Here is a 15,424-nt window from a genome sequence, read left to right on the forward strand (position 1 = left end):
TCATAAAAGTAATTTTACTGCAGACACATACATGCTCATCTCAGCTTGTCATTTCAAGCATAGTGTCCTGCTGTGCAGTGGGTAGAAGATACATGCAATTCTCTTTTCAATTATTTTCTCTTTGATGGGATTTTCAAAACATTTTGCAAGTCTGATGGAAGAAGAATTTTGCAGAAAGCTTCATGGCAGAACTTTCCAAAGTTTTGCTTTTAAATGATAAAAGTCCAGGTCACAGCTTAGTCATTAATTATACACACTATGCTCATTAAGGCCTGGATGTTCTGGCCAGTGATATCCTCTCATTATTATTTAAAATGATGAATACTTTATCCCATAATTAAAAAACTTAATGAAGTTGTCTCACATTAGTTTTATTAACCTATAAAATAGATCAGTAATAATGAGAAAATTTCAAGTTTTGTGGCTTTTTCAATAACGAAATTCTAAATTGTATTTTTTATTGTAATGCAAATATTTTAGTGCTGGAGGAAAAAAAACAACAACTCCACAGTCAACTGAATTCAACAGCCATTTGGTTGTTACGGTTTCAATCTGTGTTTAACATTAATTAATAATTATATAAACAATCTGGTGCCTGAAAAAACAATAACATTTTTTTCATAGCTTTGTTAGTGTAAGGATAATTGAATTTAAATTAATCAAATATATTTTTAAAATCCAAGTCAAAAGCATAAAAAAGCCAAAAACAAAACAAAAAATTCCTCTGTGGGGGAAAACTGCCCTCTGCTGGTGGTTCCGTGGAACAGCCGCATGAGCAGAGAGGTTATTTCAAAGGCAATTACTAAGCTGTAATTAAGAAGACAGCTAGAGAATGATTATGGGCTTTTCAACTAAAATTATGCAGAATTAAATTAGAACCACTAACGCCCCCCCCATAAAAACTAATGTGGGCTAATGAATGGGATTTTGAGTCCAGCACATGCTCTTTCATGTTTTCACTGAGAGGGAGGGAGATACAGACGTTGAGTATCTTAATAATCAGCACTGTACGGCTCTCATTGTTTACATACTTTCTAAACAGGACACAGCATTTGTCAACACTGCTGTTATAGCCGGTTATTAAGGCTAGAAAGTGTGAGCGATTCCAGGCTATTATATCTTACGTAAGTCCCCCGAGTCCAGTAGGACAGCCACAGAGGAATGCGCTGCCTACAGGCTTGCAGTCTCCACCATTCTGGCAGGGGTTTGGCATGCAGGATGTCAGTTCAATTTCACAGCGCCCCCCAGTGAATCCAACACTGCAAGTGCACATAAAACCTGTGGAAGAGACATTTTACGTGTCGAATAACAATATCTGAAAATTATATATATATATAATATCAACTATTGTGCATAATACTCATAAATGATAATGATCAATGATACAACAACAAGTTATCAAAATAAAATGATTAAAAACAGTAAAAACTAAAAATAAAGTAATGAATGTGTCCCACAGCAAGGCACATACACATGATCATGTTTTTTGTATATGTACACACACCTCCAGAGGGAAGGCTACTGCAGATTGCTCCGTTGAGGCAGGGCTGACTGACGCATGGATCTGGATAAAGCACGCAGCCCAGTTTGACCTCGCTGAGCCCTGCTATCTCAGCATAACGGCTCCTTTTATTCTGGAGTGGCAGCTCATTTCCGTTCAGCATCAGCGAGCCCAGGCACCCCTGGAAGCCGTCCTGAGCTCTTGGAGGGCCTCTTACGCCACGCTCTCCAAGCCCTGGCCCTCCCTGGCTTCTTGCTGACCCAGGGCCTGGCTTCTCACCTTGCCCATTTAGTGGCCTGACTTGGGCCCCAAAGAAAAATGATGAATCTGGTGCCAAAGGCCAAAGACGAACCGGGGCTCTGGCCGCCCGGCGACGTTCCACATAGCTGTCATCCAATGACAGGAGAGTGTAGTTCATAGTCAGCTCCAAAGTAACTGCATGCCAAAGGCCATCATTTATCGGTCTGCCAGAGATACCCATAATGCCAAGGGTGTTGTCACAGTCCAACTGAAACCAGAGTCGACCCCCTTCAATCTGTGGAAGGAAAGAAAAGTTATATCTTCTGAATAATACCCGATGATGTTTTTTAAAAAAACATTTACTGAGAAACATGTTTCCTTCTAACAGGAAATGAGCAGCTAGTGTTTTGCATGACCCCCAAAAAAGCATAGCCCTGTAACCTTTACCTTAAGCATGGTGCAGGGGTTAACCCGTGTGAACATAATGACTCCTCTTCTCTGAAGTGTTCTGATCCTGAGGCCAAGCTTCATCTCTCCACTCTGGCCACTCGCTGTCACTCTGTACTTGATGTAGCTGTTTCCAGAGAAACTCAGCGAGGTCTGGCCTGCACATTTGTAACACACAGAGAAGGGGGAAACGTTTCAGCTTACACTAAACCACAAAAAAAAACTAATAATGAAATACACTGCAAATATACTCATCAACCTAAATCAGAAAGACAGAAGTTATACAAACTGCAGGCATGCCAAAACACACCTGCACAGTCATCTAGTCTCTCAGGCTGACACTGGCAGACAGATGGCGCAGTAGGACCAGAACGCACACACTGCATATCAGCTGGACAGGACTGACCTTCACAGAGCTCCACAGGGGTGGGGCATGTCCCTCCTGTTTGAAAAGGGGCAGAGATATAAATATTATTTGTCATCATGTGAAAAGCCTTCAGATTTACATTAATCTTTCATGAATTTATTTATATTTGCATGCATAATATATGCCTCTGTAGTTTTTGTATTTCCTTTTTTATAGAATGCAAAATGTATACTACATAAGCAAAATTCTGTATGTTTTCATTCAGATATTTCAGGATTTTACTGATTTTTATATGAAAACTATCAACCAATGCCGTTCATGAACTGATGATATGTGTTTGTGACACTGACTCTGTGAAGGTTCAAAAATGAGTGTAGTACAAACCGGGACAGGTGCAGGTCTCTTTGCGGCTGAACGTAGACGACACCAAGCTGACCCTCTCTGTGCTGTAGGTGACAGGCGAGCTCCCGTCCATCACAAGTGTGTTTTCACACACTCTATCCCCACACTCCAGCTCGCCAGAACAAGCGCTGCTCACCACCACAGCCCCAGCTAGCACGCCACGAATCTGACCCTGTGCTGCCCCCTCCTCCAGCTTTGCAGACAGCTCTTGCTGGGAGTAGAACACACCCATGCGTCCACTGCCCGGTGTCTCTGGCCTCTCCATGGCTAGAAGCAGATCCACATCCGATGTCCCCATCACTGGCTGTACACCGAGTATGTGAAGAGGATCCTGCTGCCCTGGTGACCATTTCCATCCGCCTAGTCCCCGTAACGTTAGCTTAATTTGGCTAAGGTAGCGACTAAGTAAGTCCTCTGGGGACAGCAAGTTGAAACGTAAGGTCAGAGCGCTACGCAGCATGACATCTGTCACCTGTTCGACCTGGATGGAAACGTCAGCTATGACAGCAAAACGTCCATCGCTCACTGTAGCGTTCATCTGGTACCTGAGAAAAGGCAAGAAAACATAGTGAATTGCTACACCAAAAAGTTTTCTTTTTTCCACATCGGTGTTTTGTTTTCCTGTGTGTTTGTGTGGTCTAGCGTTCACCTGCCAGGTTCCAGGCCTGGCAGCGCTACAATGCTGCCATCCTGTCTGTTGACCTTAAACATGCTCTTGGGCTGAGGCTTCTGGGTGAATGACAAAACGTCACTCAGGTCACGGTCAGTTGCAGAGATCCGACCGATCGGGCCACCTGGAAAGGTATCCGTGACCATGACGATGAAGATCTCCAGAGGGGAGACAGTCGGCTTGTACTGACTGTTCCCAATGACCCTCAGAAATACCCAGGAAGAGGAGGAGAGACTAGGCTTGCCAGAATCAGTTGCCTGAGAGAGACAAAGTTATAAAAAAAAGTTATAATGACACTTAACAGCAAGGAAAGTTCTACAGTAATAATAAGGTCTTGCTTTAGTGGGTTGAATTTACACTGGTGTTAAAGTTCTCCATAAAAGAAAAGTCTTCATATTAAATAGGCTACTTTTTAAAACCCAAAAGTAACCTGGATTTCAAGAGTGAATTCTCTGGGGGCTTCAGGGCCAAACACACGGTTACACCTCAGAGTCCCAGTCTGGTCCAAGGAGAAGAAGTTTCCCTCATTTCCTGACTTGATCCAAAACTCAAAGGGAGGACCATTTTTAGGGGAGTCTTTGTCGCTGACTGATAACTGGAGCAGAGTGGTGCCAGCAGCTTGGTTTAGCTGGAAGTAAGAAAGTGAAGTTGAGACAACATTGAACTAATAATATAAATATAGACAGCAAACACGCTCAAACGTACCTGTATGACCACCGTGGAGTTGGGAGGATTGAAAACTGGGGGGTTATCATTAACGTCAGAGATATCGATGTTGATTGTGACTGTGGAGGACATCGCAGGAGAGCCACTGTCAAACGCCTGTACCGACAAAGAGTACCTGGACACCTAGGCGGTGAAGAAGAGAATGTGATTGCCATATCTGTATGTACATCAGGCAGTGTGGCAAGCACTCTTATGCTCGCATAATGTGATATTTCATTGAGTGTTGACCTTGATGGGACCTGGTATTTTCTGTCCTGACTGTGCTCATGAACCAGAAAATTACAATTGATTGTTTATGAGATTTTGTACTTAAACATGCATCCTTACAAGTTCTCTGTCAAGCTTCTTGTTGACTTTGAGAAGTCCTGCTACAGGGTCAATCCAGAAGTGGTTGTTTCGGTCACCTTTCAGGATAGAGTAGGTGATACGCCCATTCACTTGGCTATCCAGATCTTCAGCCACTACCTAAAAAACAGACACCCGGAGGGAAAGAAAATGGCCTGATTTCCTTGGGGTCAAATACAAACTGGCTAAAGACCAGAGAGAACGAAGGGATGACAACATTGACTTTGAACCTGAAAATAATCAGGAGTAGATGGACATCAACATGATCAATGTATTAACATTAATAAAAAACAAAATAAAGTCAAATAAAGTTTTCCATCTATCCATTCTCTTCCACTTATCCAATTCAGGGTTTTATTACACTCCAATTAGTTTCAGGACCACGGACAGCACATGAGGTTGCCACTGGGTCAGGGCATATGAGCTTAAGTGCCATAACACTTAACTGTTTTTAGTGGCGGATATACAGAAACTCAGCAGTGTGCACTTTGACAATACGTGAGATATAGATCACAGATAGATACCCAAGATTCATCCACAAAATCTAAAATATGGTGGTACTGTTGACAGCACCAGTTGAAGCGCATAGAAATTTGATTTTCAGATTTCCCCTTGAAGTTATTTAAGTTGTCTTAATACAAGAATGCTATAGAAGGCGATGTCAAAATGTTGTCACACAATTTACAGTCCTACATCAGAGCCTATCATTTACTGCAGCTTGTTTCCAATATAACGCGTCTCTATTGGAGTGATAGGCTATTTTGCCCCATTTAGTAAATCTGGCCTTAAATCTTACCCTTGTAACTGTCTGCCCAACAGATGCATCCTCGCTGACCAGTAAATTGTAGATGTCCTGACTGAAGGCTGGAGCGTTGTCATTGACATCCATAAGTTCAATGGTTACCATTGTAGCTGTGCTAAGAGGAGGGTTGCCATTGTCCCAGGCCTCGATGGTGAGGTAATAGTCCTTACACACCTCAAAGTCCAAATCATCAGCCACTGAAATAGAACCTTAACACACATATCAGTAGATATTCATTTAAAAAAAATAAATAAATAAAAAATCCCTGCCTTTAAATTTCACAATAACATGGCACAAGCCACACACAGAGATATCTACTCACCCCATTTCCTGTCTATGGTGAACTTTCCTAACTCATTACCCGAACGGATGTTGTATGTGATCTCAGCATTAGGTCCGATGTCAGCGCTTGTTGCCAGGACTCGCACCACCTCGGTTCCCACGGCTACATCCTCGGGGACAGTTACGGCATAGTCTCTTCTCTGGAAGACTGGAGCATTGTCATTCACATCCAGCACTAAAATGGTCAAATCAACCTGAGGAAGGCACACAAGACTGTAAAACAGCACCTAACCACTTTACTGCACTGCTTCCAGCACCAATAGTTCAGTTTCACCACAAGGCAGAAAGGACCGCAAGCACATACAGAAGTTGTACAGAAAAATATGCTTTAGTAATAAAATAGGAAGCTGAGGCAAAAACCAACTAAAATCCGTGCCTGCTATAGGGTGAGAGAGTTTGGTAGCTACTTGATGATTGCTGTTTTCACTCTATACAGTACAGAGTCACAAGTTCTATATTGTATAGAGAAATTGCTTGCTTTTATATCATTGTGGCTATGAAAAACATCTACTACAAGTAACAGAACAACAACTACTCCTCTGTATATTCCTTTCCTGTATATTCCATTCCTTGTCAGCATTTATGGTCAGTGAATGAGTAAAATTAAAGTTTTCTTCTAAAATAAAACAAAGTTTACTTTTAAATAGCAGCTGTGAGACACAACACAGTTTCAGATTTGCCACGTATCTGTTTTCCACCTTTTCTGCACCGTTTCTCTCTGTAACTGCGTCGTTTTTTTCTGTTCCACACGGTTCATATGACTACAAGCTATCTTAATTAAAATCTAAATGGGGATTTATCTAATCTATTCAAGAATCATGTGTTGTTCACTTGATTTTTTTTTTTCAGATTTCAGATTTACCTGAAAAATAAGATTATGTTACCCAAAAAATATAAATGCTGCAAACACTTATAAATGTCAGTTTTGTTCAAAAGTGCATTTTTATTATTGATTTTATTCTTTCAATTATTCATTTAATTCAGAACAAGTGGCTTTTTTTGTATCAGGAGCATCAGGGTGTAAATATTTCCTACAGTAACGTTTTTTAGACTTAATATTGATTGTAGACACAATCAATACTGAATCTGGGTCACTTGGACTACCCACCAACCTGTGAGGACAGTGCCCCCTGTTGTCCAGCTCGATCAGTGGCCTGCACACGAACACGATAGGAGTCCCGGCTCTCTCTGTCCAGAGACTTCTCCAGAACTACTACTCCAGTTACCGGGTCGATGGAGAAGAACCCATTCACTGAGTCCACCAGAGAATACAGCACTGTACGGTTCAGACCTGGAAAAAACAGGCAATTTTTCATACTAACTGTTCACAATATATTACATCTTGGCTCATAATCTTGCTCGGACACTAAAACAGTACATTATTTTTAAATAATTTAGAGCTTAAAACTTTTTGAGCTCATCATCACTGCCTGACGTTACTCATCTAACTGCATACCCACACACTAGCTTACCTTCATCTGGGTCGCTGGCTTGTAGACGGGTGAGCAAAGCCTTAGGCGAAGCATTCTCGTACACGCTCGCCAGGTAATGAGTGGATGAGAAGAGGGGGGCATTGTCATTCACATCTAACACTTTGAGAAAAATATCAGAGCGACAGAACAGGCCTCCCCCGTCAGTTGCCTGGGCGATGAGTTTGTAACTGGGGGCCAATTCTCGGTCCATCACAATGGCTGTACGCAACTCACCTAAGGGCATAAATGGGGAGGTATAAAAAGAGATTTGGAAAGTTTTGTTTGTTTGTTTTTGTTACAGACCCTTGAAATTAAATATTTAAATGTACCAGTGTTTGCATCCATGTAGAAATCTTCAACCCCAATGCCAAACAGTGAATACTGGATCTCAGCACTGGAGCCTGAGTCAGCATCTGTTGCACCCACTCTCAGAATGCCCTTGTTAATGGGGACGTCCTCAGGAAAAGAGGTGCTGTACACGGCCTGTGATAACACAAAAGCATATGCAGAAATTAAAGTGCACAGTAATAGTAACACTAACCATTCTAGTTAAAAAAGGCATCTGTCTAATACATTAAAAAGACATGCAACTACTGGCCACTTGATCCATTATTCCAGCTAATAGAACAGGGTCAGCTAAGTTCCCTTTTATCACCCAGTGTCCATTTGTGCCAGTGACTGACTGGAGAAATGGAGCTTAGTGGCCTCACAATTTCATCAAACACGGACCAGCAGCGGCAACGCCAATGTAGCACACCCCACCCTGCTCTGTTGGCTCTGCTGAATCTTCTAACGCTCAGATTTAAAATATTTAAAGGTGAAACACCAAGTAACCAGTCAAAGGTTTGAAAAATGCCAAGAATTAGTTTTATATCATCTTTGTATTTTTGTTTGTTGAACAAAATTAAAATTCAAAGCATTAAATTGGGGATTTTCTAATATTTATAGCCTGATTAATCACTTAACAAAAAAAGCAAAAAAGGAGCAAGCACCAGCTAAGAGCTTGAAATCGTTACTACTAGAAAAACGCCATTACCATTACTACTACTACTAATCTTCCTATGAAAAAAAACATTAGAAAAGATGCCCAAACAGCAGTTAGAGTTCATTCTTGTGGCAATGTGAGTGTCATTTTGATCCAGTTGTTGCTGTCGCCATGTAACGTCAGACTAATCACTTTGTAGTTATAGAGTCTTGGCTCGTGTGAGAAGGGAAAAAAAGACTATCAGAGGAGAACAGGGAGCATTTCAAGGAGTTTAGAGTTTGGAGGGAAAAAGAAAGTTTCTCAGCTAATTATGTGAAAGTGAAGAACTGCAGAATTTTACTAAATGAAAGGAGAGCCCCCAGAAGACTTCACAGTCCAATTATTCTCTCATTTCACAAAGATTTTCCTCTCCTAGATTGTCTTTTTGAGGCTAACTCTAAATGTAGGGTGAATGTTGGAGTTGGAAGGTAAGAAATAGCACAAGGGACTCAACTTAATTGGTTTTATCATGATTACTGTCTTTTATTTGTGTAAATTCTCAAACTTGTGTAATTCAAAGAGAACCATTCATCGGTTTAGTACGCTATTAGATTAAGACTGCATTATGCACTCCATAAAAGCACTATGTAAAAGTCAGTTTATACATAAATTACAACACTTGGCCTGAAATATAATACAAAGACAATTTGGCTGAATTCATTTGCAGCAAGTTAGTACTTCGATGCACTTTAGAACAAAGTATCAATATTTGAAGTGAGCAAATCCAGTTTTAGTCGTGAAACCACAGACTTTGCTTTTCTTTACTAAGTCATGAATATGCAGATTTGAAAATTATTCAACACAGCTGAATTTTCAGAGCTAAGCCAGCGTTAAGATTACCCAGAAGAAAGTTCATCATTGGGGGAACTGGGAATCTCCACTAATCTTGATGCTCTCATTGGGATTGAAAAAGAAAACAATTTAAATGAGACTTAAAATGATTAAAAATTCCTTCTTTGATAAACAGCTTTTGTTTTCCCCATTCAGTCCACAAACACAATGCCCTAACTTACCTTTTCACTAATAAGCATACATGACTGCATGCATGGTCACAAGCAATGCTTTCTCTCTGTTTATAGACAGAAAATTAACTGGAATATGGAGACAAACAGCAGATAGAGCCAATTACTCTGCAATGCTCTATACATTCCACAAGCTCCTCTCGGTTTGTTTACTTTGCATATTTTCATTTTGCACACTTTCCATTTGTCTTTATCCCTGACCTGGTTGCAGATGGGTCTGTTGTCATTTGCATCCATGACTGTAACCTCCACTGCGGTGTGAGCGACATAAAGGCCATCGCTGGCAGTGATGTTGAGCAGGTACCAGTCCTGCTGCTCGCGATCCAGCAGACCACTCACATAAACCTTCCACTCCCCCTGCACAAGGGCCAGGCCGAACACTCCCCGTGGATTTCCCCCTGGAGATCATACAGATGAGAATTAAAGCGCTGACACTAAAAAGTGAAGAAAGGAGTGAAGATGTATTGTATTAAATGTAAACAAACTGCGAGTCATTACTCATTCGCAAGATGAATGAGAACAAGGTTCTCTCCAACCGCACATAAAAAATGATCCAGGCACCCTTTGGTGCAATCAATAACCATCTTCATAATGTAAACCAGACGGGTAGGGCAGCAGCCGTGGCCCTTCAAAGTTTAAAAGTTTGACCTTTTATGACACTTTCACTCGGCCGATCTGTATTTTTTAAATGCCAGAAAACAAGGACAAAATACATCATCCACAATCATTACCACACAGTGTGTTGTGAATGGACGTGCTCTAACTCATTATCAAGGTCAGAGTTTTGCTGGAGAGGTCAAGCAATGCTCTTTATTATTTTCCTTAAAAAAAAAAAAAGAGCCAACGCATAAAGTAATGGGTAAGGCTGTGAAAGAGAATGATCAATTCATCAAGTGCATTTCATTAGAAGCACCTGCCTGATAATTCTATCCATCAGCCACGAGCCCGTCCCAGCTGTCATGGTGCAAAAACTTCTTTTTTCTTCACATGAGTGTAGATTAAGATTTTCTACAAAGCATTTTTGTTTCATAGTATAATGGGCACTTTGTAATATTAAAATGAAAAAAAAAATACAAATTAAAGGAAAGCTGTTTTTGGCATATCAGTTCAAATTAATTTATAACTTGACCTTTGGAACAGAAACCATGTTAGACCAATAAATGATTTTGATGCAGCACAGCCTCATCTCGTTGCAAGACGAAGAGTTACTGCAGCACAGAGTGCGCGGGACAGCATTCTGCTAGTTGTCTCAGTGTCCTCACCAGTGATGCAAAAGCTGACGAGGCGGTTTTGATCCGTGCCATCTCGATCTTTGGTTTTCAGAATGGCCACCACTTCACCGAGGGGATCGCTCTCCTTTATGGCACCTCGGTACAACTCCCTCTCAAACAGTGGCGGGTTGTCATTGACGTCTGACACAGTGATGGTCACCACTGTGGTGGAGGAGAGAGGCAGTAACTCGGCCAGATCAGACGCTACTACTTCAAAGCTGTAGCTGGAGCAGGCCTCGTGGTCCATCTGACTCACTGTGGTGATCCAACCTGTTTTACTGTCAATGGCAAAGACAGAAGTGGTAGACACAGGCCCGGAGAAGGAGCCGGCATCCCTTGTCAAGTCTAGATTGTAGGTGAGCAGAGGACCAAGGCTGTAGGTTACCTGCAATTCAAATAAAGGATACATAGCAGCGCCTGTAGCTCTCTGAATTTAGAAAAATGCTTGTTTTAAAGTATCACAAACATATGTTACACAGTTTAACCTGACTGTCACACACCTGCCCATTAGAGCCCCAGTCTGGATCAAGAGCACGCACTTGGACCACTCTGGTCCCCACAGGCATCCCCTCCATCACCGTGGCTACATAGGTGCTGGTCTCAAACAGCGGCTTGTTGTCATTGACATCTAGGATCTATAAAACAATAAATCTGCTTCAACTGAACAAAGTCTAAATGAAAAGACAGCACAATTACCCCCTTCTTACTATTTTAATTAATTTATCACATAAATCTGCAATTATTTCATAAAATCCATAATTGCATGTGCACATTTCCCTATTCAATTGAAAAACAGAAAGTAAATGCTATCCTTCTATAGTGTATTGTGGTACCAACCTTAACCTCCAGATCTACAGTGGAGACTGACTCAATCAGGTCTCGTCTTGTTGTTGCTGCAACTTTAAAGCGGAAGATGCTGACCTCTTCATAGTCTAGCGGTTTCACCAGACGGATGAGACCAGTCTCCTTCTCCACCAGGAAGGTCCCCTCCTGGTTGCTGTCAAGCGTCTCCCCTGCGATTGCACTAAAGAACCCGGTCTGTCCAGCGCCCATGTACACAGACCCCAGGGCGGTTCCTACCGCTGTGTCCTCAGGGATGGTGAAGGAGTACTGAGGCTGGCTGAACGAGGGAACGAATGCATCTGGAGGGACTACGTGGATGAAGGCGGACACCAGGGAGTGCTTAGCCGGAGAACCACCATCTGTGGCTTTGACAAAGAAGGACAGCACAGTACCCTGGAGGTGGTCCACTGTGCTTTTAGTCATCATCCACCCACTGTCTGGCTCCACCTGAGCACCAGCAAAATCACAAGGCTATTTAAATCAGCTTTTGGGAGTTTTTTTTTTTAACTGTTGACATTTGTAGTTATGTGTTTAATTCCAAACCATGAGAGTTTTTGCTGTTTTTATATCATTTTGATTAACATTAATAAAATACAAGTAGAACGTCACAGGTTTTATGTGCACAAACTGAACCACAATGCCCTTTGAGCTTCACCTCGACATACAGTGTTTATAAGTTGCAGCTATATTCCTTTAATCCCATGGTGTTTCGTTTTATTTATAGCCCACATTTATTTCAATTTAATTGTATTTTCAAAATTGACTAAAGCATAAACCCTAATGCAACATCATTTTGATTAGATGAGTAAAAATACATAATCTACAGCAAACAGATGGCTTTTAATCCCCTGAAGTGGGGAGGGAGGGTCATGTGAAAACATTCCTTAATTGAAAATCAAGTTTACCGCTAACAGAGTTTGTGCTTTAATGAGTTTTAAATCAATTTGTTGCGGTTTGCATGTGGTTGCATTTTTATGTGGTTTTATGTGTTGCATAGATATTAATTCACGGGATACCTTTTTTACAAAGGGCAGTCAAAAAGAAGTTGAAAAGCAACATGCACTGACCTCCAGAACATCGACCAGAGATAGGCGTGCCTCACTGTAAAGTGAGTATGTGATCCTTCCATTAGACCCAGCATCTGGGTCAGTGGCCTGGATCTGAGTGACAAGCGAACCTTTGGCAACATTTGCTTTAATGCTCATACGATACTCCACTGCTCTGAACCGGGGGGCGTTGTCATTCTCATCTGCGAGAACCACCCGTACTGTGCAAAATGATGCACGGCCTGGAAAATAAAAACACACATACATTTTTTAAATATGCACAAATGATACAGATTAGCCCTGGGTATTGTCACTGATTTCTATAGCTGATTTAATTCTGATTCACAAGGTCCCAATTCGATTTGATTTGATTCAATTTTGACTCAGACAGTCAGAAATATTAAAATATTCTGCAGTAGTTTAAACACCGAAGAAAATCAACATTCGAACATTACCTGATGCTGCTGAAGTGAAGCAGAGCAAAGTTACAGAGGTTTTATTAGAGACAGCTAAGTGTTTTGTAATTTGGCAGAATTTGTTTAAATTTCTTCAATACTGAACAGCAGAAATGAGGCTTTCTTGTCAGAGGTCATTTTTTTAAAAACAAACAAAACAACAACAACAAAAAAACACAGAAACTGTTCTTGAAGTACACTGAGAGAGTAAAAGAGCTCTGCAGGAAGTGTGATTTCATCGTAGTGGAAGCAAAACTGCCAAAGCAAGAGGGAATTCATGACGATGTTTATCAAATGTGAAGCGTAGTTTTGATCTTCTTTTGCTGCTGGTTCAATGTATTTTGCTCGGAGAGTGACGAAACCTGCAGCTTCAGAATCTGTGAGATGTCGGCTTTCAGTACCCGACGGGGTGTCTGCCTACGAGCCAAGGTTTGTGTTTACATCTTTTTGCGGAATCCGTTTACTTGCTCTCATTTGTTGTTTTAACTGTTTGGCGGTTGTTGGAATAGTTTCGTGAGATTCTCAGGTTAAAGCAAAATACATTTATAATTAAAAATCGATTTAGGATTAATGAATCGATGCACAACAGGAAAAAAGTCTATGCACCTTCAACGCAACATGCTAACGCATGGTTAGCATGGATGTTCCTGGCTGTGAATGATGGCACACAAATTTTACTAAAGTAAACTGCAGGGGCACTCCCGCAAAGAAGAAGCTAATGAAGGAAATTTGCCCAAGGCTAAAGCTATCCAGATGTCAGAGGCCAACAGCCTCAATATGAGCAATGGAAGCATCAACGCAGTTACCAGGAAAGTTGTGAAGACAAGTGAAAAAGAGGAAAGGGTTGTTTTCCTGTTATTTGTAATTCCTGTAATATAAAAATGCTGGTAAATGATGATCTAAGTAACCAACATTTGTTTTGTTATATAAATCTACTGCACCTGCTTTTTTTTTTGGTGAAGGTCAAGTAAAGGTGGGTGTACAGCAGCTCAATTTCAGTCAATTATTTATAACTCTTGCCAGTAGCAGAGCTCTTTATTTTCAGTTATTTCAGTGAGAGCAGTTTGGGGTGAAATAACTTAAATGAACTTTTTAAACTTAAAAGTATTTTGTGTTGAAGAAAAGTTGATTTGTATTTTTATATGCTCTCAGTTATTGTTATTAGAAAGAAAATCTGGTCATGCGGAGAAATAAAACAGGAAAATGAAATTTGCCAAGAAAATTGCAATCGGAGAATCTCTACTTATATTAGCTGATTTGAAGATGGCTTTTTAGGGAAACAGTTACCTCCACCATCCAGGGCCATCACAGTTAGCACCATGTCCCTGTTGAAAGGATTTTCTCGGTCTAATTTCTGAACAGTGGAAATCACCCCATCTGCATCAATGGTGAACTGAGTTTTCCCCAGGTCGTTGATGAACGAGTAGGTGATCTGTCCGTACAGTCCCGAGTCCTCATCTGTTGCGCGGACCTGTATGTCCACACATAAATTCATCAATATTCCTCATTATGTTATTTCGTATTCATTAATTGTGCTTCAGTGCACTGAAAAAGTGAAATTACCTGAATGACCTTTGACCCTTCCGGTGCATTTTCCTGGACCTCAGCCAAGTAGAACCTCTGGCTAAATACTGGGCTGTACAGGTTAGCTCCCAGGACGCGTACAATCACCTGTGAATCACCATCGCAACATCACTCCATCATCATCAACCTCACTGTCTGCTGACATGTTGCTGTTGCCATCCCAATAAACATCACCGGCTGATTTGTCAAACATGATCAAATCAAAAAGGCACAGCAGTAGTAAGAACACCAGGGTTGTGAATAATTAGTTACTGATTTGAATTACACACGAGCCACAGATACTGACACCTCCGTGAAGAACTGCTGCACACATATTTCATGCATGTCAGAAGAAGAACTTTAAGAATGAGGTGATGTGTTATTGCAACAGAAATGTGTGATATATGACCCAACCCCCCCCTCAAATCTCCCATTTGTAATTACCACTAAGAGACAGATGTGAGTATTTTTTCCAGCTGGCAGCTTATCCTCAAAGTAAATCTGATACGGCGAGACATTAACCTCCCACTGCGGAGCTGGCAGTTGTGAGAAACAGCAGTTACACTGAGCAGCGGCGAAGGTTGGTAATAATTTTGACAGGCCGGTGAAGAAGGTCAGCCCAGTTTTTGTGTATAAGGACTACTGAGACTTAAAAAAAGACCAAATCAGCTGACAGAACTAATACGTAACTGCCAAAAGTTGTCTCACCTGAGCAGTGCTGGTGAAGACTCCATCCGACACAGACACATTGAGTTGATAGGAGAGTTTCATGCCTTGTCTCCTCTTGTTAGACAGACGAAGCACCCCCGTATCTGGCTCCATCATAAAAGTCATTTTCTCATTTCCTGAGAGAATACTGTACCTGAAGGCGGAGGAAGAAGAGAGA

The 15,424-nt window shown here is 41.2% G+C and overlaps 1 protein-coding gene across 1 annotated transcript in view; it reads right to left on the reverse strand.

The window, feature by feature from the left end:
- Positions 1–15,424, reverse strand: part of fat3b (FAT atypical cadherin 3b) — a 67,807-nt gene that overhangs the window by 16,990 nt on the left and 35,393 nt on the right. Inside the window, exons 24-45 of the mRNA XM_025910796.1 lie at positions 15,247–15,400; positions 14,539–14,646; positions 14,263–14,446; positions 12,542–12,762; positions 11,469–11,921; positions 11,132–11,266; positions 10,623–11,016; positions 9,562–9,758; positions 7,644–7,797; positions 7,315–7,548; positions 6,955–7,133; positions 5,823–6,036; positions 5,495–5,709; positions 4,681–4,818; positions 4,333–4,476; positions 4,058–4,255; positions 3,607–3,884; positions 2,940–3,502; positions 2,499–2,630; positions 2,189–2,346; positions 1,505–2,036; positions 1,125–1,278 (exon numbers count right to left, since the gene is read on the reverse strand). Of these exons, the coding sequence (XP_025766581.1) occupies positions 1,125–1,278; positions 1,505–2,036; positions 2,189–2,346; positions 2,499–2,630; positions 2,940–3,502; positions 3,607–3,884; positions 4,058–4,255; positions 4,333–4,476; positions 4,681–4,818; positions 5,495–5,709; positions 5,823–6,036; positions 6,955–7,133; positions 7,315–7,548; positions 7,644–7,797; positions 9,562–9,758; positions 10,623–11,016; positions 11,132–11,266; positions 11,469–11,921; positions 12,542–12,762; positions 14,263–14,446; positions 14,539–14,646; positions 15,247–15,400 (5,139 nt within the window). The remainder of the gene's footprint in view (positions 1–1,124; positions 1,279–1,504; positions 2,037–2,188; positions 2,347–2,498; positions 2,631–2,939; positions 3,503–3,606; positions 3,885–4,057; positions 4,256–4,332; positions 4,477–4,680; positions 4,819–5,494; positions 5,710–5,822; positions 6,037–6,954; positions 7,134–7,314; positions 7,549–7,643; positions 7,798–9,561; positions 9,759–10,622; positions 11,017–11,131; positions 11,267–11,468; positions 11,922–12,541; positions 12,763–14,262; positions 14,447–14,538; positions 14,647–15,246; positions 15,401–15,424) is intronic.

Source organism: Oreochromis niloticus, linkage group LG10 (assembly GCF_001858045.2).
Source record: "Oreochromis niloticus isolate F11D_XX linkage group LG10, O_niloticus_UMD_NMBU, whole genome shotgun sequence".
Taxonomy (NCBI): Eukaryota; Metazoa; Chordata; class Actinopteri; order Cichliformes; family Cichlidae; genus Oreochromis; species Oreochromis niloticus.